This window comes from Mauremys reevesii, linkage group 18, assembly GCF_016161935.1.
Source record: "Mauremys reevesii isolate NIE-2019 linkage group 18, ASM1616193v1, whole genome shotgun sequence".
NCBI classification, from domain to species: domain Eukaryota; kingdom Metazoa; phylum Chordata; order Testudines; family Geoemydidae; genus Mauremys; species Mauremys reevesii.
Window position 1 is genome coordinate 21,894,905 of NC_052640.1, and position 23,610 is coordinate 21,918,514.

A 23,610-nucleotide genomic window follows, 5' to 3' on the forward strand; every position below is an offset into this window, starting at 1 on the left:
TTCTCCTACTTCTCTCAAAAACACAGGCACACACAGCTCCATCAATCAATGCCCTAGCTCCTCCTGTGTTTGCTGTATCATTCTCTGAATCCCCAGAAAACCCCTCAGCCTACATGGCCAAGATTCTGCTCAGCCTTGCCATGGAGGTCTGTGGGGGTAGGGGTGTCTATTTTTATTACTAAACAAAGGGGAATTTAACTGCTCCCTCCTTTAGTCTGATGGGAGGGGCAGATCATGCTCACCAGTTTAAATGGGGGTTTAAACCAATCCATAACAATACAATGAAGTTGAGTAAATAGAGTGAAGATGGTATTGTGGCCCTGACTCTACCCTTTCCCCGCCCCCATTCCAATCCCTTCCCCAAAGTCCCCGCCCCAACTCCACCACCTCCCTGCCCCTATTGGACCTCTTCCCCAAATCCCCACCCTGACCCTGACTCTTCCCTGAGTGCGCTGCATTTCCCCTCCTCCCTGCTCCCTCCCAGCTGCACAAAACAGCTGTTTTGCAGCGCAGGCGCTGGGAGCTAGGGGGAAAAAGCAGGCATGCAGCGCACTCAGGGGAGGAGGCGAAGGCAGAGCAGAGGCGGAGGTGAGCTGGGCGGGGAGCTGCCGGTCGGTGCACCCACCAATTTTTCCCTGTGGGTGCTCCAACCCCAGAGCATCCACGGAGTCGGTGCCAATGGTGCAGCTCACCACCGACCAGAAAACTGTCTTTTGGAAGTTTTAGCAATGCATGGTAGGACCACAGAATGAATTGCGCAGGAGTGACTGGGAGTATGGGGTCAATTTCCCAGTTTCCAACTGTCTCCATCCCATAATGTTATTTGTGGCCCATAATTTTCATGCCTTTTAAAAAAATCTCATAAACCTGTGTGTCCCTCCTTGCTGTCCCCCATATCTGAGAGAAACATGGAGTCTGCACAGTTTAGCACTGTTGTCATGAGCATTGGAAGCACAGGGCTTACAATCCTGAAGTATTTGCAGAGCCACAAGAAGAACCAAATGAGTGGGGAACCAGATGATGCCTTGGAGGACAGATTACTGTGGGGCATAGCCAGAAACAATTAAAAGTTGCTGGTGGCGTTCACGGAACAGTTGCGGATGTTGGAACACTGCTTCTGGGACTAAGAAATAAGCTATGGCTGGTGAGATTGCATCATAATGCAGGTTTGGGATGAAGACCAGTGTCTGCAGAACTTTCAGATGTGCAAAGACACATTCTTCAATCTGTGGCTGAGCTTGCCTCAGCTTTCCAGTGCAGGGACACCAACATGAGAGCTGCACTGACAGTGGAGAAGCAAATGGCGATCACACTGTGGAAACTTGCAAAGTCAGTTTTCTACCTGTCAGTCAGGAATAAATCTGGAGTCAGGAAACCCACTGTGGGGGACGTTGCAATGCAAGTGTGCAGGGCCATTAATTGCCTGGACTGTGACTCTCAATGTGCAGGACATAGTGGATAGATTTGCAGTAATGGGATTTCCCGGACAGTGGTGGAGCAACAGATGGCATGCATATCCTTTCCAGGGAGGTGGATTACCTATGCTGACTGGAGAAACCCTCCCATGAGCATAAGTAATGTCTTCACTCTGCTGCAGCCTTTCAAGTGTAGATAAGCCCTGAGTATGCAGTAGAGCTGGGAGCTGGAAAAGAATTCAGGAGTACCCACGATCTCAAACTGTGAATTACAATTTTTGCAAAACTAATAGTTTTAAAATCACTTTCCTGTCTGATATTTGTTAAAATTGAAAGGTAACATTTTAAACTGAAAAAGGGAAATATTTGTTTTCACATAATGCACAAGACCTCGACCGGATTAAAAAAAGAAAAAAGATAGGACATTTATATAGATAATGAGAATATCCAAAGTCACATTCATAGGATTTTATTCAAAAAGTTTGGAATGGATGTAAACTCTAATTTTTTTAGGACAGAAACCAGCCTCTACGTGATGGGATTAGGAAGAAACTTTCCTTTTGTAAATGTTATTTAATAGCTAACTATACTAAGGTTTCTTGCACCTTGCTTCTCTAAAGCATATGGTACTGGCCACTGCTGGAGACAGGGTACTAGTCTAGAGGGACCAATGATCTGATCTGCAATAGGATTTACATACATACGGTATAACCTTAGAGTTACGAACACCTTGGGAATGAAGGTTGTTCGTAACTCTGAAATGTTCGTAACTCTGAACAGGGCATTATGGTTGTTATTTCAAAAGTTTACAACTGAACATTGACTTAATACAGTTTTGAAAATTTACTATACAGAAGAAAAATACTGCTTACCCTTTATGTTTTTAGTAGTTTAAATTTAACACAATACTGTACTGTATTTGCTTTTTTCCCCTCTCTCTCTGCTGTTGCCTGATTATGTACTTCTGGTTCCAAATGAGGTGTGTGGTTGACTGGTTAGTTCATAACTCTGGTATCAGAGGGGTAGCTGTGTTAGTCTGGATCTTTGCTGCTTTCATAACTCTGGTGTTCCTAATTCTGAGGTTCTACTGTAAAATGTTATAAGCACATAAATACAGGATGAGGGCCTGGGATTATGGAAAAAGTTTATTTCTATTTTTGTTTGTGTGCTCCCTTAATTTGTTTGTCAGTATTTTGTGTTGAGTCAGTTTCCCTGTAGTCTTTCCCTTAGAAGTGAGCTGCAGCTCACGAAAGCTCATGCTAAAATAAATTTGTTAGTCTTTAAGGTGCCACAAGTACTCCTGTTCTTTTTCCCTTTTTTGTCTTTCATAGAACAGCAGGGGAGGGGAGAGAAAATACTTGTATTACATGGTATTGGAAAAATCACAAACATTTAAGCTTTGAATTGCTTCTGTCACTTTAAGCAAAAAGGGAAATGAAATGAAAAGAGAAGGTTGCACGTGTGCAAGAGAAAGGCCTACAACTATCACAGCCCAGGGTGACTGAAACTCGCGCCTGCGCCCTCAGGGCGAGTGGCTCTGTCCGCCTGAACTGGAAGCTTGCGCAATCGCAGTAAGATAGGCGAACTGCGAGCATGCGCAGTGCTGGGGCGCAGAGCACAACGCATGCGTAACGAAAGCTGTGTGCGGTTGCTGGCGCCTCCTCCCCTTTAAGCGGGTTGTTTAGTGTCCTCCGCCAGGAGGTAGGGACGGCTCGGCTCGGCTCGGCTCGCTGGTTCCTAGCCGCTGTGTGCACGGGCGGCGCGGCGAGGATGTCTGGCTGGGACCGGGAGATGGGCTTCGGGCCCGGGGGCTCGGGGCGGGGCGGCGCGGGGGACGGGCGGATCTACGTGGGGAACCTGCCGGCGGACGTGCGGGAGAAGGACCTGGAGGAGCTTTTCTACAAGTACGGCCGCATCCGCGACATCGAGCTCAAGAGCAAGCGCGGCCTGGTGCCCTTCGCCTTCGTGCGCTTCGAGGACCCGCGGTGAGCGGGACGGGGGAGCGGGCCCCCGGGAGAGCCGGCCCGGCCCGGCCTGAGGCGGGTGGAATCCCTCCGCCGCGTCACGGAGCCCTGGAGACGGCCCGCCCGGGCCCTCGACGGGAAACTCCTCTGCACCAGAGCCCGGGCGCGCACCCCCGGTCCCCAGGGGAGGACCTGCTGCACCTCCCCACCCTCGGCCCCGGCTGGCCGGGCGCCCCTCCCCGGAGAAGGAGCCTACTGGCCTGTTCTCTCCTAGAGGGCAAAGCCCTCTCGCACCCTTCCTGCCCCCACGCATCACTCCGCGCCTGGTGTGCCCCCCACTCCCGGACAGCCTCCATCTGTATCAGGGGAATCGCCCACTTCCCCCCCAGCAATCTTCCCTGGGAATAACTGACGGTGACGCGCGCAGCAAATCTGTGAATGGGGACCTGCTCTCCCCCCTCCGAGCTGACGGGACTCTGCCTAAGTGACATCGGTACATCATCTCTTAAAAGAACACCCAGAAACGGCCCTATCAGTCTGTTCTGGTACTTCCCAAGTCGTTTAGTTTCCCCGTTTGTATTAGTTAAAATGTGTAGATTTCCCACTTCTAAGCACTGTATAATGTCACAATTTTGTCTGCATGGGAGCAATTGTAATATTACAGGCACCAAGGTTTGAGCTTGCAGGAGAAATGAATTGATTCACTTTGGCCATGTAAATTATTGTGTGTGTGAGAGCACAGATGGATTGGGTTTGAAAACTTTAAACCCAGTATGGCTGTAGTCCTCAGCAAGGTAGATACTGCTTTGCATAACACAGCTAATAAATAATGGACAAGTATGAGGGAGGAATACATGCTCATTATTGTCCTCTTTAATGAGTTAAGCTGATTGCAGTGGTCTAGGTAACTGTCTTCTGAATTCTCCATATTTTACCTTTTTCAGGTAGCATCAAAGGGGCTTTGGCAAGCCTGGGGAATGTTTTCACAAGGTTCTAGTACCAGCAGTTACAAACAATTCGTAATGTACACATAGTCCCAGACTCTGAATTTCTGTTTATCTGACTATAAACATAAAGGTGTTATCTTCTTTGTCTCTTAACTTAAAAAAAAAAATCATTCTAGTTAATACTTAAGCACAACTCAGAAACTCAAACAGATGGTTTCCTGCAGCAATTGTAACTATTCACCTCCACCCCTATGTACCATGCAGGTATATGGTTTTGTCTCTAATATGAGCAGACTGTGGCTAAGTACAGTTATTATTGGTGAAATGCATCTGAATTTCCTAATATTGTGTTTAAAATATCATCCATGACAGTGAATAACATATCTGCATTCATTATTTTTGAATCAGGGTTTATGGACATATTGTAGATGCATCCTCAGACATTACAGAGACACCATTTTTGGCTTAGCAGAGACACTACATCACAGATTGCCCATGACAGGGAAAACAGCATCCCTTTGTCAGTTACAACACTTATTTTTGGGGAGAAGAAAACATTTAACTGAGAAAACAATGTGAGGTGGGTTTTTTTGGCTCCTTTAATGTAGATTAACATTTTTGGGGGTGGGACTGGCATAAGAGTCAGAACTATGTGACCAGCCATTTCTCCATGGACCATGAGCCCGTGTGTTAAGGACCACTGGTGGATCAGACCCAGTTTGGGAACCACACTTCTAAAGTAAGCCCATGCAACACTCAGGCAATCTAAGAGGAAGGGGTGTTCTTTATCTAGGTTATTGGGTAGATTGTTTTGTTCACAGATATTTTGTTGATGGTTCACAGGAGTTTAAATCTGTAGTCCCTCCTGCCTTTTTATAAACAAACAAACAAACACACAAATAACCCTCTCTCCCATCCCCTGTGACACTCTAAAGAGAAAGCCACACCTTGATAAGGGTGACGACAATGAGGTCCTGGTCCATGACTAGGGCTCTTAGGCCTATGGTAATACAAATATCAACTAATAACAATAGCTGCTAAACTTCTCAGGATTGGGATGCTCTGTTAATGCACCGTGTTCTCACTTATGATCTTCCAGTGTTATTTCTACCTTCCGCAATGCTTTTTGAAATTAATTTTAGAGAGAGTTTGCACACTTGTAAAGTTCAGCTTGCAAGGACTGAATTTTGAAAAGATTTACCGGTATGTTTAAATGAACAGTTATTCTGTGGTTATATATAACTTTGCAACTACTTTCAATCTTTAGTTTTCAGTTCATGCCCTTCTGCATGTGTTAGCATAGTCTTGCTGGGATGGAAAGTGAGATTAGGTCTAGGCTTTAATACAACATCAGAACGCTCTCAGGAAAACAAATATCCCTTGTATATAATTATGCAAGCCAAAACACCATAATGAGGCAGTTTCTAATAAGTGGCTTATTAGTGAAGGTAAAGTATTCACCCTCACTGCCTGCCAGATTATGAAAGAGCTTTTTTCCATGCGGATCAGAGTTCAGTCAGAATGCAGCCTTTCTGAGAAATGGCCCCTGCTTCTAAGCATTGTGGATAGGCAGAACCTGTCGGTGAATGCAAGTTAAATAATGTGATTCTCCTGTGTTCTTTGCAGTGGATGTGGCTGTAACCTGAAATAGATGGTGCACAGGAATGTAAGAGCTTGGAAAAAGCTTTTAACAATTTACAGATGTGATACACTGTTAGCTGATGAATCCATTTCAAACTCAGTCCAAAATATCCTCAAATATTTTTGCAGCTACTTTAAAACTGCAATATTTCTAACATGCTTGATGGCCCACTGAGATGTTGAGAATCACTGACTGAGCATCATTAATCACTGATTCATGTTATTTGTTTGCAGAGATGCAGAAGATGCAGTTTATGGGAGAAATGGTTATGATTATGGTCAATGCCGACTGCGTGTTGAGTTCCCCAGATCCTCCCGAGGTCGGGGTGGAGGTTTTGGTGGGGGGCTGCGTGGGAGGAATGGCCCTCCGTCACGACGTTCTGAATTTCGAGTCCTTGTTTCAGGTATGTTACCTTCCACACTTCAATTTGGCTAGGACTCATCCTAATGCTGTGCCTCATTGTATTGGGTCCTTGTCTCGCGAAAAAGGAGCTTTTCATATCACTGAAATAGTTTAAGGTTTCTTTTGTAACATGAAACCTCTTCCTGTAAAGGAGTATCCCGGTGCAGTTCCCTTTCCAGTTTGACTCGAGGAGGAGTCTTGTTGCTTTTTGGAGCACATCTTGATGAATGGTGAGCAGAAATGTCTTCATAGGGGCCAGATGTGAACTCAGCCATGGATTCTGAAATGTACCAGCGTTGTGTGAGTGGGCAGATGCGTAGAAGGAGGGAGAACTTGGGCACCATTCTTGCACGATGAAAACAGTTGGGCACTAGATGGAATGGTACCTAACATTTCATCATAATTAGAAAGGATTTGTTAGAGATCTCCTATGATGTAACATGCTCTGATAGGTGTTGACATTTTGTTCATTTAAAAAAAACCCCAAACACATGTGATCTGTGCCTCAGCAGCTCCACATGATCTACTCATAGCTGCATGATCTACTCACTATGGGAAAGAATGACTAAGGCACCATGGAAGGGAGCCCCCCTCAAGCAACCAGTGGATTCCTGAGGTGGGACTTCATACAAAAAAACCAAAGAAACAAACTGAAAAGGCCATTCAAGTAGTGAGTTGACATTAGGAAATAGGGGTGGAGGGGGCCCTTTATGGGAGAGAAATGAAAGTATGTTTGGAAGTTCTGCAATGCATATGAAATCCCAGGAGGAGATTCATTACTCCCTGACAGCGGATGCTTGGGACAGTCCATAAAAAAACATACCTGTATGTCTCTCCCGAAAACACGTTTATCTCCATGCATCACCTTAAAATACCCACATCGCCATTTCTCTGCATGCTCTTGTGACTTTATGGCTAAAAAAAATAAAACGTTCCCTGTAAGGAAGCCACTCTACTGTAGCAATAAAATATCGTCAGCATTGCAGCAGGATCTGAACGCTATCCAGTGAAACCAGGAGTACATCTCCTCTTCAGGAGCCTGGGAGGGCTGGGGGAGAATAACTGAAAACCATCTGATTTTTTTTGACATGAGCACGAAAACCTACATTGGTAAAGGGTATTGTGAAGCCTTCTTGAAAATTGCCAGGACCAGCAGTACATTAGAGTCTCCAGCGTGCTGTGGGCAGGGAAACTCAACTCTTTGCCTTCCTTTAGGTAAACATGCTGATAATTACCAGCTAAACGCATGTGGTTTTGCTCACTACCAGAGGATGAACTGCTGGAATCTCAGGACCCAAATTAATACAACTGATATGAATGGGACAAGCCAATCTTGGATGGGGAGCTGAGCTTGAGGAACCTTAAGGAAAAAAAAATGTCCTGCTTTGAGAGCAAAATCTTCATTACAGACGTACAGGGTTTGAGGGGTGGTTCTGAATTACTTTGCAACAGCACAAATAGCAGATTCCTCTGAAATCTCAGCACGTTGAATTCCAGAGAGACCCAGGGACTATCTTACTGGCAGGAGGCCCACATTTTGTACCTTCCACGGAGGGCTCAGCTGCTGGTTTTCTGGAATGGAACTTAGTGCTATTTTTTTGGATCCCTACATTCTTATTGCAGTTCTGATCCTATGGAAAAGTCACAAAGCACATTGAAGTGATGAAGCCCTTGGCCTGGCAGGGTCAGCATCCCTGGGACAGCCTGAGTAGATGGCCTTTTTGTTTATATGGTGTCTTATGTTTTGTGTTCTCCATGCTCAGGGCTTCCTCCGTCAGGCAGCTGGCAGGACCTGAAGGATCATATGCGTGAAGCTGGTGATGTTTGTTATGCAGATGTACAGAAAGATGGAATGGGTGTAGTTGAGTTTCTTCGGAAGGAAGATATGGAATACGCATTGCGTAAACTGGATGACACCAAATTCCGCTCTCATGAGGTGGGTTCGTGCCTTCAGGGGAAGAACATGTGTGTGCACAGTCATGGAGGAGCATACACTTTTTTTCCTTGTCATGCTGGTCTCAGGAGCCATAAGAACAGAACCTAGTGATAACGTTGGAGTTGGTGGTTAATAGTGACCTGTTACAATAATATAAAGGGTCCTTCCTACCTTTTGTGACACACATCCCATTGTGGCTTGGCATGTTAGGGTCTTGGCTCAGTGCGTGAAGTAACTAATATTGAATGTTTTAAAAATATAACATTTGGAAGGGGCGGGGCTCAGACAAGCCCATTTGACATAGCTGAGAGCTGTACTGTTGGCTGCACCCTTCATTACCTGGAAGCCAAGAATTTGGACTGCTTGCCTCTGACTTCTACAGGGTAAGCTAGCTTGTTGTGGTATTCTCCCTTTGGCCACAGTGGCTCACAGCCTTCTCCTTTCAACTAAGCCAACTCATGTTGCCTCTGCCAGCTGGGTGCTTTGTCAGCAAACTACATTACATTACTCTCCCAAAGAACAAGCTGGTGAACAGCTATGTTGGTTTCTATAGCTGTTTTTCCCATGCCCCAGCATGGAGCCTCTTCTTCTGGTGGTCTCCTGGTGTCTGAGCCAGTAAACCACCGCTTTTTCATTCTTGGAGCTGTGCTACTTCATTGCAACCACCTTCCAGTGGCTGAGCTGTTCTGCTCCAACCATCCCCTCAGCTGAAGGCTGAGTGTGCTTGCTGTGGAGATTTCCTTACAGAACTTGAGGTGCTTATAACATGATCATGACCTGAGAGTTCAGCCTTTCCTTACTGTGCTGAAGGACTGTACTAGTATCTATAGCTATTTCCCTCCAGCAGTTAAGGATGGACTCAGACCATTGGGACCTTCACCCTCTGGCTGTACTGGTTGCCACAGCCTCTTCCTTTGTGGTTGGATGTGGGAGGCACTTGTCCATGGTCCTCTTCTGGCTGCTGAGCCTCTGCCCTTGCAGATGATGATGGCTAGCAAGGTATTTCTCACTAGTACATGCACAATACTGTTTTGTAACGAACCTCTTCGAGGCATCAAGTGCCAGCGCAGAGTTTGACCCAAGCAGCAGTAGATGGATTTATACTGGCCTCTTTGTGGAAACTCCAGTCTTTGGTTATTTATGCTTTGGTCTTAAACTCCATTTGGTGTTATTCATATTAGTGGAGGACTGTTAATCAGGATGCAATGTAAATGTTTGGGTTTTCTTCTTTGTTTAAATTTCAGGGTGAAACTTCCTATATCAGAGTCTGTCCCGAAAGAAGTACCAGCTATGGCTATTCGCGGTCCCGTTCTGGTTCAAGGGGTCGCGATTCTCCATACCAAAGCAGGGGATCACCACGCTACTCATCCCCCTTCAGGCCATACTGATTGCATCCAACAGGGACTTTTTAAAAATGTGAACTGAGCCTCTTTTTTTGCTCGGAATTTACATTCCAAAACTGATGGATATAGTCTTTCGTAGGAGCTCTTTGTTTTTCCCTTTTATTAAATAAAAATCTTTTTTTTAATGACTTACAGTTTTTACTAGGGAAATGTTGGTAATGAAATATTTTGAACCTCTGCAGTTCAGTTTTGTTTTTGGTTTGGAAAATGTCAAGTGTACTTTTTTCCCTCCTAACTGAGGAAAAATAAGCTTGAGATTTAGCACAGTAACTATTGGTGGCTTGTCTGCAGGACGGTGATAAAAAGCAATGGAGTGACTGTATGACTCAGCCTGTTGTGTAGAAATATATTTAAATGTTTTAGTAACTCACAAGCAGTGGTTGTCTTTTGTACAATTAGAGGAAGATCATTGCATTAAGAGGAGGTGGGAGCAGGTGCAAGCAACTCTGAGGTTGTGGGCTGCTAGGTGCCTAAATATGTACGGCGAGTGGTTCTCCCTTGCAGCATCAGAACAGTGCACTCTAGAATGGCAGGTGGAGGAGGGCTGAACTGCCTGAGGGCATTTTCACATGGGATGGTATCACTCTTAATGAGCTGGCTTTCTCCCCTTTACAATAACCTAGTGAGCAAAAAAAGGGAAAATAAAATTGTGCTATAGCACCTTTTTCAGTTGGAGATCTCAAAGTGCTTTCTGCATTTATCAAGCATCTCTACGCTTATGCAAAAGTACTGCTTGTTTTACAAATGCCTAAAATTACAATGCAGCCAGAATGATTTATATGAAGTCACGGAGTCAATGATAGGACAAATAATGAAGTCCAGGAGCGATGGCTGTTCTACTAAAATGTCCTCTAAATAATAATACTTAAGAGTACTTTTCATCCATAGATCTCAAAGTGCTTTACATAGGAGGCTGGTATCATTATCTCCATTTTACGGATAGCATATGTGAGGCACAGAAGTGAAGTGACTTGCATCCAGGAGGGTAGTAGTAGAGCTGGGAATAGAACCTAGGGCTAATAAATCCCAGTCCATGGCTCTAACCACAGAGCACACTGCTTCTAGTGGAGGCTTCTCTTTGAGCTCATGGCTCACAGTGTCTACCTGGGCTACAGAAGCTTGATAGACTGCTTAATTTTCTAAAATCTGCTTTGATGTGTGACCAAAAAAGTTGTTGTGCATCTTTATTTCACACCTGACTGCACATGATGTCTAGCTTCCACGTAATGGAGTTATTTAAAATAAATGACAGTTTTGCTGCCTCAGCCTGTGATAGGAAGGCTTAGCTATGTTGGAGAATTTCAACCGTGCAAGCAATTGCAATGCTTAACACCTTTTGTATCCCGTAGAAGTGCTTTTAGTGGTGGACAGACACTGGCAGCATTACTGCAATTACACTTGCTCTGAGCAAAGCCCACAATGGTTGCATCCTGCACCAGCTCACCACGCTATCAATGTGGACAGAAAATAGTGGGACTTCATTTGTAACAGGGCAACTGGTCTTTTGAATACACTTTCATAATGGCCCTAGAATCTTTTCAGTTTTCTGTCTGAGCAAGGCTCTCCAGCCCAAAGCCATTATTTCACTTAAGAAACAAGCACGTTTCCTATACAACCTAAATACAATTTTAGGTAACTAATTTACAAGCACAAAATTGGACAAAGCACTGGATAGAGTGCAGTGTATATAGATGTGGAACAAGATGCAGTGTTGACATGGAGGTACTTGGTAGAAGCAAAAAAGTTCATAAAAATTGCAGCATCTAATAAATCAAGTGCTTTCTTAGTCTATAGGGAAAAGTAAAGTAGGGGCAAAAAGCAGTTTTATGTAGCATTCTCCTATGTGGGACTCTGGGTAAGTATCAGATCACTGAGTGACAAGATGGGAGAAGCTCCAAATGAATCTAAGTACTGGAACATTCTACTCATTCTGCTTAAGTAATTTGACAGTAAAATAGTACCAGTTTCCCTCCCGCAATCAGCAGGGTTGATGTAGGCAGCTGTTGTGTCTAGAGTACTAACTGTGCATGATATTTTCAAGGTTGACATTTGGAAAGCTTCACCAAATACAGACTAATCAGAGGCACTGAGGCCAAATTTCTAGACTTGTAAATGGCCCATAGCCTTCCACCTTTGTATATACTGGAAAAATACACCAAACCTTTAATTTCAACGTAATCTTACAGAAGAAAGGAAGGAAGAAAAATCAAATAATTAGGTGAGGGTATTATTCTTGGGATTAGACACTTGCATCAAGATACTCCACAGCCATGGTTGCATATATACCAATTGTCACAGATGACTTAAAAGCCGAAGTGGCATTCCAGACCTTGACTTTCACTCGGAGACTTGCAGAAAAGTATCTCGCTCCTCTAGCTTTGGTAAAGGGATGTTACCTATTAGCAAACAAAACAAACGATAGCATGAGACAAACTGCTCGTTATTTAGTCATTCCTACTATGAAACATACACTTGCCCATGTGGCTCACTTTAAAAACTTACAGCTGACTAGCTTTTTCCCCTGCAAAGAAGCTCCACTTTAATTTACAGACAGTTATCTCTTAGAATAGTTCAAATGTGTGCAATAACATTAGGGTAGGATAAAACCCTTTACTTGCTACACGACTACTAGCCAAGTAAGAAAGAGCTAGACACCAGTGTTTCTCCATGGGTAGCCAAAGCTATCGTTGCCCTATTTCAGTATCTTCCTGCTACTGGCCAGTGCATTCAACTGTGGCAGGTTACATCTCTCAAATCAGCTCAAGCCATCTACCTGGGCTTTATCAAGTCCAAATGAGTTGTATATCAAAAGATGGTACCTGGTGGGGCTACGAAATATTCTTCAACTGTTTCTCTGGCATTTTGCAGCAGCTCCTCAGTGCAGTTGCCTTCTGTAATGTTATCTTCTCTGAGATACAGACATCTGAGGAGCACAGGAGACTACTAGCAATTTCTGAGACTACCTTCTTTGCCAACTAAGTACAGGAGCATCTGGTACTGGATATAAAATCATGCCCCTAGAGCCAGGGGGAGATTGCCTGGCTCTAAAACAATTAACATTAATCTTCTAAACTTGTTCCAGTTCAAAATGCTATTAGCATATCTTACATAGTTCTTGCTTAGAGCCACTGGTAGGTGGGTGAGCAACCTCAACTTCCCTCCTGCCTGTCCTATAGCTCAGTTAGCTGGTCAGGCTCCACATACAACCATACAAAAGATCTATTGTAAACTACAGTGAAACCTTGGGAAATTTCCCAGTGTCCTCAAATCAGCAGGACCTTCAGCACTGAGCTGTACATGGACACAAGCACAGAAGCGCTGCATTGGACTTACTGCTCAAGATTATTGGCACTATGTAAAAAGCTGAGTGAGACAAACCCTACATGAAAGTGTACAGTCAAGCTGACTTCTTGACCAACTAAAGCTGCAGAAGAAGTGACAGCAATACAAAGTAGGCAGCCTGTAATATCAAGAGCAGCAGGGATAAACACATTTTGAAGTGACTGAGGATCTTGTTCCAGGGCATTTGGGGGACAGCATGTTGTGACATGAAGAATCCGTGCAAGATACATTAAGGAATTGGAGTACATCTTTGTTATGCTTCTGTGCCTAGTTCAGGGACACTACACAGACTCTTTTCCTACACAGAACCACATTGACGTAGAACACTAGATAAAGTTTTTGTGGAAAAGGGACCAGTTTCATAGCTGGGATGATTAGTGAAAACAGTGTTTCTGTTGAGACTATGGGTGTAAACAACTTGGTAAGTTAACAGATAAGCAGGTCACTAGCCATGATTTGTTACCTGTCCTCTAGTACTGAATCCATTGGTTCTACCCCTTCTGTGTTAACAGCATGAAGTTGATCAGCAAATTGGATTGCTTTCTCCAGCCGTTGTACACCCTCCCAGTTGCGGAAGTCAACTAGTGCCAGACGTTCCAGGTGATCAAGCACCTCCACAGTTACTTTTTTCTGCAAAAAGAAGGAAACAATCACAGATCTAGGTCCTAGAAGGAGACTGCCACATACTGATGAGTTGGTGTGGGCAGAGATGAGTAAACTATAAATATTGCTGCTAAAATTCTTTAGAGTAAAAGCATTTCTTGTTCAAGAAATAACTATTTTATTATACACCCCTACCTCGATATAACACTGCCCTCGGGAGCCAAAAAATCTTACCGCATTACAGGTGAAACCGCGTTATATCGAACTTGCTTTGATCCACTGGAGTGTGATTTCCCCCCCACACACACACACTCCCCCGGAACCACTGCTTTACCGCGTTATATCCAAATTCGTGTTATATCGGGCCGCATTATATCGGGGTAGAGGTGTATTTGAGCATCTTGATATTTTGCTGTATTTTATATTTCCTCATCTTTTTAGTGAAACCAGATTAGAAACTCCTAAAAAGAACACTGCCGAATGGATACAACAATGTAGCACAAGTGCCCAGCTGTTTGTATGAACCAGCATCCCCACTATCTTTCCCCTCCTCATTTGGTGTCTAGCAGAGGTAAGTCAAAAGAGCTGTTACTCTTATAACCAATACACACAACTCCACAAGGTAGCTGGCTAGAGCAGTGACTCTCAACCTTTCCAGACTACTGTACCCCTTTCAGGAGTCTGATTTGTCTTGAATCCCCCCAAAATTCACCTCACTTAAAAACTACTTGCCTACAAAATCAGTCGTAAAAATACAAAAGTGTCACACCACACTATTACTGAAAGATTGCTTACGTTCTCATTTTTACCTTATTATAAAATTGATTGGAATATATTGTACTTACATTTTAGTGTATAGTATATAGAGCAATACAAACAAGTCATTGTCTGTGTGACATTTTAGTTTGTGCTAACTTTGACAGTGCTTTTTATGTAGCCTGTTGTAAAACTAGGCAAATAACTAGTTTTTTATTTGTTATTTGATGTACCCCCTGGAAGACCTCTACATACCCCTGGTTGAGAACCACTGGCCTAGAGGAGCCAAAGAATGCACTACCACAGCCATTGATCTTCTCTCCATAGATCTAGCAATGTGGGGCAGATCCTTAACTTGGGTAAACTGTCATTGTTCTGTTGCCCTCAGTGGAGCCTGACAATTTATAGCAGCTGAGATCTGCCTCTGTAAGTTTGAGTGACCTATGAACTTTAATGCTATCACAAGAACACTTGATTTAAACAAATGCTGCCCCAGAACACCATAGGGTTAGTTTAATTATTTCAGTTTAATTTGAAAATTAATGACAACTTATTTTGTGTAGCTCTGTCTTCCAAGTTCTAGTCTGAACTAACATGGCAACACTGTTGGGTATAGGGTTTAGAAAACTGTCCTGAGTTTTGATTTGGAGGGATGTAATTAATTTTACCATTATTTCCTCTCAAATTTGCAGTTACTAGCTAACAGAGGAAAGTTATATTGACCAGGTCTGTTTAAATGTTTTGCTGAATTCACCATACCTCAGGGAGTGGTCTCTGTTCCACATGCTGCCATGTTGGATTCTGGTAGACCTAAAGTGGAAGAGGTAGGCAGTGATAAATATGCAACAGCAGTTTGAATATTTAGGATGAATAATCTCAGATCATAGACACATTGTCTAAAATACTTGTAAATTGATTCTATTTTGTAGGGGAAATTAGCCCTAGAGAGGAGAATGAAACCAAACCCACATATACTGAGAAATAAAGTTGAAAGATTGGCTGTAGTGATGAATCAGTTGATGCAAAACAAAATATACTTTGCACTTTTGCACCTCAGGGCATGTCAGAATGCTTAAAGGGCAGGGAAACCTACTGAAATTGTGTTTTGCTAAAGGGACAAATAAGATTGTGGTACAGAATCTAGGAGTCTAACTCCTAGTCTTATACTTTAAACATTAAACAATATTTGCTGCCTGAAACTTGCTAGCTGATTTATTACTCATGTTCCTCTTACTCCTGATTAAATTAATGTAAAAAGTGGATTATATTTTGTAATCTATTGTTTTGCAGCTTTTAATTTGACTAATAAAAATTTTGAAAATCAGATGCATTATAAACTGTCTTCTAGCTACAGTCTCCTTGCTGTATTTGTATGTGACAATACACTAAGTGTAGCCCGTTGAATGGACCCTGATTCCTGTATGTAGCTTTGGGATTTGCTCTGGTCCACAGACACATCCAGTGTTATGTATTCTGCTGTCATAATGCTAGGCTCTGGCTTGTAACTGTCACCCATTGACCATTACTCCTCCAAGGCGTCTCTTTGCTACTGTCACCGGCTGGGTGGAGGTTGGATGGGGGCAGTCGATTAAACATCCCATTCATGACAGGATCCCCGATTCTCCTTCCCTCCTGGGGCGAGTGGCTGATGTCCCACCGTGTCTAACTATAAATCCTGCACTGGATGAGACGCTGGATGCGCGACACCCATCGGATATCATGGGAGCGAACCGAGGCCGCTCCGGGGTCTCACCGGGCCCCTCCGCCGGGGGTCCCCCGCAGCTTCCTGCCGGCCGTCACTCCCTCCCGAAGCAGCCTGCGTGAAGCGGCTTCCTGGGGAAAGGCCGCCCCAGTACGAGGCTCCTCCCGAGGGAGCGCCCCTGAGGTAGCGGCCGCACCGCAGAATCCACATTCTCCCCCCCACCCCCGGACTTCCGCGTCCGGGGACGCAGGCTCAGGCAGCTGAGCGGATGTGCGTCATCGCGCTGCGCTTACCAGCGTCCTAAGAACGGGAAACACGTCAGTTAGGAACGCCGCCCTTAGCAGCGGCGGGGCCTTCGTTCTGGGGCAGGGCGGCGCGAGGCCCGGTCGCTACCCTGGGCCCGCGGCTCCGCCATGAACAGCGTGGGGGAGGCGTGCACGGAGCTGAAGCGCGAGTATGACCAGTGCTTCAACCGCTGGTTCGCCGAGAAGTTCCTCAAGGGGGAGAACGCGGGGGACCCCTGCGTGCAGCTCTTCAAGCGCTACCAGCTCTGCGTGCAGGTGCGGGGCAGCGGGCCGGGCCGGGCCGGGCGCGGCAGGGGGCGAGCTGCCATGGGGAGTGAGCGAGCGAGCGAGCGTGGGGAAAGTCCCGTCGAAGGGGAGTGCGGGGGTGGGGTGTCCTCGGGTTTCCTCTTCCATCGCTGGGGAAAGGCCTCCCCGCCCCCGCACAAACCCTGCCCCGTTAGTTGTCTTTTTTCCAAGCTGAAAAGTCCCAGTCTTATTGTCTCTTCTTACGGCAGCTGTTCCATACCCCTAATCATTTTTGTTGCCCTTTTCCAATTCAATACATCTTTTTTGAGATGGGGCAATCACACCTGCATGCAGTATTCAAGACATGGGCGTACCATGGATTTATATAGAGGCAATATGATATTTTCTTATTATCTATCCCTTTCTTAATGATTCCCAACGTTTTGTTTGCTTTTTTGACTGCTGCTGCCCACTGAGTGAATGTTTTCAGAGAACTATTCACAGAAACTCCAGGATCTTTTTCTTGAGTGGTAACAGCAAATTTAGATCCCATCATTTTATATGTGTAGTTGGGATTATGTTTTCCAATGTGCATTACTTTGCTTTTATCAACACTGACTTTCATCTGCCATTTTGTTGCCCAGTCACCCAGTTCTGAGAGATCCTTTTGTAGCTCTTTGCAGTCTGCCTAGGATTTAACTACACCTCTACCTCGATATAACAGGACCCAGTATAACACAAATTCAGATATAACGCAGTAAAGCACTGCTTGGGGGCAGGGCTGTGCACTCTGGTGGATCAAAGCAAGTTCGATATAATGCGGTTTCACCTATAACGCGGTAAGATTTTTTTGGCTCCCGAGGACAGTGTTATATCGAGGTGTAGAGGTGTATCTGGAGTAGTTTTGTATCATCTTCAAATTTTGCCACCTCACTGTTTACCTCTTTTTTCCAGATCATTTATGAATATGTTGAATAGGACTGGGCCTAGTACAGACCCTTGGGGGACACCACTATTTACCTCTCTCCATTCTGAAAACTGACCATTTATTCCTATGCTTTGTTTCCTATCTTTTAACCAGTTACCAATCCATGAGAGGACCTTCCCTCTTATCCCATGACTGCTTATTTTGCTTAATAGCCTTTGGTAAGGGACCTTGTCAAAGGCTTTCTGAAAATCTAAATACACTATAGCCACTGGATTCCCCCTTATCCACATGCTTGTTCACCCCCTCAAAGAATTCTAGTAGATTGGTGAGGCATGATTTCCCTTTACAAAAACCATGTTGACTATTCCAACAAATTATGCTAATCTCTGTTTCTGACAATTTCGTTCTTTACTATCGTTTCAACCAGTTTGCCTGGTACTGAAGTCAAGCTTACTGGCCTGTAATTGCCAGGGTCACCTCTGGAGCCCTTTTTAGAGGTCCCTTAGTATGCCATATTCTGTAGTCTCTGCATCATTTACTTGTCTTTCTCTGTATATTCTCCAGTGTTATGTTTTTCATTAACAAGAAGAGGAAACATCCTAGTTTCACTGAGGTTTTTCTTCATAGAAATATAATGAGGATATCTTTACTGGAAGTGCAGTGATGTTGAAAAGCTGCTACAATTTGTGTGCCCTATGTAACTAAGTATAGTAGGTTATTTTGAGTGCTAGGTATGTCTAGGATTGTGGGGGTGGTGTGGGGTTGAATGGCTGAAATTTCATAAAACAATGGACTTAAAAGGGCTGTCCAAAGAGGCATTATTACTTTCTTTTTTTCTTACATTGCTCATCTCACTATTGGCTCATGTACAGGGCCCAGATCCTACATGCTGCTGCAAGTGGGTGAATCCCTGTGCTATGAGCCTCATTAATTTCATTGGGGCTCCATGCAGGCATAGAGGTCTGACCACATGAACAGGGCCTAATTTTGTTTCCCCCTGATTTGGGTTCAGGCCTAATTTGTTGCCCCCTAGATCTTCATTCTTGAAATTGAAGTCTAATTGGTTGATATATTTCAGGGTCTCCTTTGTTTAAATATTGTGACAATATTTGGCTTTTTTGTTCAGTTGCAAATTATTCCATCTGTATTCCAAATAATCAAAAATTACAGGTGGTGGTACTTGCTTCTTCTGTTCATTTAAAATCTTTTGATGCCCTCTTTTGGCCTTGTTTTTTGAGACATTTACTATTACCAAACATTGATTCCAGTTGAGTTTTTGTTTTGCTGTCCTCTTACATTTGCTCATAATATGCATTCTTTTCTTCCTTATGGTTAAACACTGTATTGGTTGCTTTATATTTAATATTTCTGTTTTTCATCCTAACTGTGATTCATCCTTCAGATGTATGTGGACCAAGTATCTTACATTCTTTTACTCTCCTGGTTAGCATGATCTTATGCTCTTTTTTTGTTTAAAGTTATCTTTTTTTCTTAAGGTGTGTACCTTAATTTGATTCATTCCTTTATTTTCTTCTCTAAACTCATTTAATTTGTGGTCCCTTGCCTTTGCTTTTACATCTGTTAGCCTTTGACTGTGTATTAAGAAAGGCAAGGCTATCTGTCACCCTGTTGCATTCACAGTGTTCTGAAACAAATGATCTTGAACAAAGTTGAAAGAAAGATACTCTTCTTCTTCTATTCTAAAATTGATTGTGTGTGTTTCACCAATAGGTATATCACTTGAGTAGCTAAAATTGCTGACTGGCTACTTTCTTGCTGCTCTTCTAGTTAAGAAATGTTTTTCATACTTTCATTGACTTACAGTATATATATTACACACACGTGTTCTGAGGTCTAAAAGAAAATGGGAGTCAGATCACTTGAGAATCTCTGGGTAAAGAAAAAAGGTGTAAAAATAAATAAATAAGGGAGATGACATGGTAGAGGTCTACTATAGTCCTCCAAATTAGGAAGAGCAGGTGGATAAGACATTTTTAAATGAAGCAGACATCTCCGTATCCAAAAGACCTAGTAGTATCATGGGACTTTAACTATGTGGACATCTGTTGTAAAAGTAATATGGCAAAATACAAAACTTCCAGTTAGTTACTGGAAAGTATTGGGGACAACTTTTTTTCCCAGAAAGTAGAGGAAGTAAGCAGGACAACAGCCATTTTAGATTTGATTCTGATTTAATGGGGAGGAATTGGTAGTGAAAGTGATCATGAAATGATAGATTTCATGATTCTAAGGCAAGGAAGGAGTGAGAGCAGCAGAATAAGGAAAAAGGACTTTTTGTTAAAGTCTGCTTTTTTAAAACTCAAAGAACTGGTAGGTAAGGTCCCATGGGAAGAAAATCTAAAGTGTGTGTGGTGGAGGGACTAGTTCAGGAGTGCTGGCAGTTTCTCCAGGAGACAAACTATCCCCATGTGTAGGAAAGATAAGAATAGTAAGAGGCCAATATGGCTTCATCGGGAAGAGTGTAACAAAAATGATAAAATACTTAGAAAATTTGACCTATGAGGAAAGGTTAAAAAAAACTGTACATGTCTTCTTGAGAGAAGACTTTCTGTCAGGGCAGTTAAACTGTGGAATAGGCTTCAAAGGGCGATTATGGAATCCACATTACTGAAGATTTTTTTTAAGAACAGGTCAGACAAACACTTGTTAGGGATGTTGTAGGTTTACTTGGTCCTGGTGCAGCGCAAGGCTCTGGACTTCACGACATCTCAAAGTTCCTTCCAGTCGTACATTTCTATGATATAAAACTATGTACGTTCTTTAATCTCGCCTATAAAGCTTAATTGCAGTCACCTTTACTTATGTTTTTTTCTTCATATATACACATTTTTAACATGTAATAGTTCTTTCCTCCCTTTCTTCCATGTCCCTCCTACATAAAGCTTCATGTAGGAGGGACATGGTAAAGCTTCATTATTGACGTTCCAGTTGGAAGAACAGGCAGTCAGTGCTTTTGTAACAGTCATCCTGTCAATTTCTTTCACGCTGCATTACTCCATGAAAACTTGATCTGTTGCCTTGGTGGTTCTGCTCAGAGCACTGAGACGTCATCTTTAGGTCCCATTAGCTTCTCTTTCACTCACCGCACCAATATATGGATGAGAAGTGTTTTGGTCTAGGGCTTGAATAAATTTATCTGATGGGAGTCTTGGCTACAATTCATACTATGTTCGCAATATCTCTTTGAGCATGTCTGATGGTATGGTTTGATGGAAACCTTAACAGCAACCTTGATTGGCCTTAAATTATATCAGGCAGGGAACATGTCTTCATGTAGAACCACAAAACATTATTAAAACAAATTTGCCTTTTTTTTTCCCCTTCCCTCCTAGAAAGCTATTAAGGAGAAAGACATACCCATTGAAGGGCTGGAATTCATGGGTCCCAGTAAAGGAAAAGCTGAAAATGCCTCCTGACCTTGTTTGGGCATATTGTGCCATTACAATGACCTTTTGGACTTGGAAAAAGAACCTCACAAAGACTAGAAGATTGCCTTGGATTAGCTGCTGTTTCTGCCTGGCTTTTTAAGAAGCAAGAAGTCTTTTCTGCACTTTCTTTCAGCTAGGTTGTGTGGCAATTACTGCTTCATCTTAAATGAATGTTGTTGGTGGTCTGGCATCATGTGGTGTGTGAAAAGCCTTTTTATCAATCTATGATCATCAGTGAATGTACTCTCAACAGGGGAATATTTATTGAAATGGGTTTAGATATTAGCTGGTTTATAATCAGTTGCTTTATTTATATTATAATAGCATTTAAAATTGTCTAAAATTAATGTGAAAGGGGTTAATTTACTTTTAGGGGAGTGTGCTGCTGGATTTTTATTGGGATAGAGTTGGTTTCAGTTTTCCTGAAAACTGATGTGCTACAGCTTTGCTTCATATTGTGCAACTTTAGCAGTAGTACTTCTATGACACCACTAGAGTTGCAATTATTTTTGTTTGAACACACAAGGTGTTATTTTAATATAGAATACACATGTTAAGTAAAGTTATGCTTGACTAAATGAGACAACTGTCCAATTAAACCTGCCTGTGCCCTTTAAGATGGAAAGGGGACAGCCTGTCCCAGAAGTGAACAGGAGCAACTGCTTTCAGAAGGTACTTTCAACAGCCTCAGGCACTCTGTGCAGAGTTGAAAGGCACTGATGCAACCTTGAATTTAACTCTGTGCTACTGAATGGCTGTTGCCCCATCAATAAAGCTTCAACAGCAATTCAATTACACTTCAGTTGTCGTCCTCCAACAGGCACCCCCTACATGCCCAAAAACACTCCACAGATTAGCCTCAAAATCATGAAATTAGATGTCAGCTTAAGTTAGATACTTGAATTAGACAAGGGATTCCTGCCTTATGACACCCTAAAACAGTACCCAGCTGGCAGTTGGAAATTTGTCTTCCTGCTTTGTAATAAGAAATCTGAAAGGAGAGGGAGAAATTCAACTTTATAATATATCTCTGCATGAAAACTAATGTCCTAAACCAAAATTTAGCTGGCTGAAATCTGATTTCAAGAGTTATTGAAATTTTGGTTTAGTAATATCAGGAACTGTTGAATGGTGATCTTAGTGTAGCATGTAAAGGATTAGTCAAGAACTAAGCTTGTTTTCCAAATTTCTTTAGAGACTTTTGTTTAGCCCTCTTCCTTACAGCAATGCACCTTGCCCTCTAGCCTTCTTACTGAAAAAGACTTTTCCATAAGGAGGCTCCGGATAGTGGGTTTTTTTTTAACTCAAGTCAACCTGAAGTCTATGAAAAACAAAGCTTCCCGCTCCTGCCCCAGCCCTTCCTCCCTAAATCCCTCTGGAGATCTTCAAAAATGGATCTTTTTTTCTGCAGACCTTAATGTAACTGGAGAAAGCAAGAGGTGTGGGTGACTCAGAACAGCAATTGGTTTCCCCCTTCTCTGAGCCTAAGGTTTGCAAAAGGAGAAAGTCCCTCTGCCCCCAGAGCCTTATGAAAGAGTTGAGGGAGGGAGTTTCCTCCCCATTCACCTATCATGAGCACAGGGAGCAGCTGAAGGAGTGAGAAAAGGAGTCTCCTCTATTGATGTTGCTTCTCCTCTCCATTGGATGTGTTAAAAACCATTGCCGTTCTTTTGGACCATAGGAGGGCTTCAGTCCTTTGGAAATGAGTGAGTTAATAGGACAGGAGCTCTGTTCCTAGGCTCTAAACATGGGGGGGAAACATTTCTTAATGAGACTTTTTGTAAGAATTGGAGCTGCTTTAATACAGACCAGAGGAGAACTGCAGCTACAGTACTCTGGCACAGAGGATGATACATGAGACTTTTGACCAACCGATGAAAGCAGACTTATCTCTTGGACTTTCTGGAGGCTGCAGTGTGTCTACTGTTGTAAGTCACTAGAGTTTGCAGAAACTGAGTTTTTGTTTACTAGTCCTCATAACAATTTTAAACTCATTAAAGAAATTTCCATAACTTCAGTAAGATGGAATTAATATTTCAGCTATTTAATTGCTGTAAGTACATACTACCATTAAAAAACCTCCAAAAAATACAGTTAAGGTTGTAGTTCTCAAACGAGGTCCCTGATCTATCTTAACTGCCCCTAGTGATGCTCTGATCATAGTGAACTGTAATATTATGGTCATTGAGCTAATGAAACTTCTGAATACATAACATTTAGAATACCTTAAGGGGCTGTATGGCCATATATAACACCCCAAAAAAATTAAGAATAGCACATGGGAGCCAGTTGTTCCCACTGTCTGCAGGCTGGGCCTGATTCTGCTAGCTGTTGAGGGCATTCAGCTTCCTACAGCAAAAACTTAGATGGAATTATTTTGATCCTGTAAGGGGCTATCACCCTGTTCAAGTATTATTAGAAACAGCACTAGCTTATATTTCAGCCTCATACACCCAGACTGAGAGCTAACATGAAAAAAAACAGTATAGTAAAAGTCACCAATAAATATCAGGCATTTATATATGAAACAAGCTATAAAGCGTTTTCTTTGGAGCATTCCATGCAGAGAAAGGGAGATGGTAGGATAGCAT

At 43.1% G+C, this 23,610-nt stretch overlaps 3 protein-coding genes across 6 annotated transcripts; 2 read left to right on the forward strand and 1 right to left on the reverse strand.

The window, feature by feature from the left end:
• Positions 1–2,936: 2,936 nt before the first annotated feature.
• SRSF9 (serine and arginine rich splicing factor 9) lies at positions 2,937–15,641 on the forward strand. Of its 3 annotated transcripts, none has more exons than XR_005589450.1 (4): positions 2,937–3,400; positions 6,202–6,371; positions 14,096–14,225; positions 14,654–15,641. XR_005589450.1 is itself a non-coding variant. In XM_039504587.1 (4 exons), the coding sequence occupies exons 1-4, from the start codon at positions 3,186–3,188 to the stop codon at positions 9,692–9,694; spliced, it is 702 nt and encodes a 233-aa protein (XP_039360521.1). In that variant the 5' UTR covers positions 2,959–3,185; the 3' UTR covers positions 9,695–10,075. The 3 variants fall into 3 exon arrangements, 2 of the variants coding, with proteins under 2 accessions (XP_039360522.1, XP_039360521.1); XM_039504587.1 differs by lacking the exons at positions 14,096–14,225; positions 14,654–15,641 and adding exons at positions 8,134–8,306; positions 9,551–10,075 and having other exon boundaries at positions 2,959–3,400; XM_039504588.1 differs by lacking the exon at positions 14,654–15,641 and having other exon boundaries at positions 14,096–14,384.
• On the reverse strand, positions 11,850–16,376 carry GATC (glutamyl-tRNA amidotransferase subunit C). 2 transcript variants are annotated; one of them, XM_039504589.1, is made up of 5 exons: positions 16,164–16,376; positions 15,170–15,220; positions 13,515–13,681; positions 12,529–12,632; positions 11,850–12,105 (listed from the first exon to the last, which is right to left on the reverse strand). In XM_039504589.1, exons 1-5 carry the CDS (start codon positions 16,320–16,322, stop codon positions 12,047–12,049), a joined length of 540 nt encoding a protein of 179 aa, XP_039360523.1. In that variant the 5' UTR covers positions 16,323–16,376; the 3' UTR covers positions 11,850–12,046. The 2 variants fall into 2 exon arrangements, with proteins under 2 accessions (XP_039360523.1, XP_039360524.1); XM_039504590.1 differs by lacking the exon at positions 15,170–15,220 and having other exon boundaries at positions 16,164–16,353.
• TRIAP1 (TP53 regulated inhibitor of apoptosis 1) lies at positions 16,365–21,816 on the forward strand. The gene is made up of 2 exons (XM_039504597.1): positions 16,365–16,672; positions 20,924–21,816. Exons 1-2 carry the CDS (start codon positions 16,526–16,528, stop codon positions 21,005–21,007), a joined length of 231 nt encoding a protein of 76 aa, XP_039360531.1. The 5' UTR covers positions 16,365–16,525; the 3' UTR covers positions 21,008–21,816.
• The last annotated feature ends 1,794 nt before the right edge of the window (positions 21,817–23,610 follow it).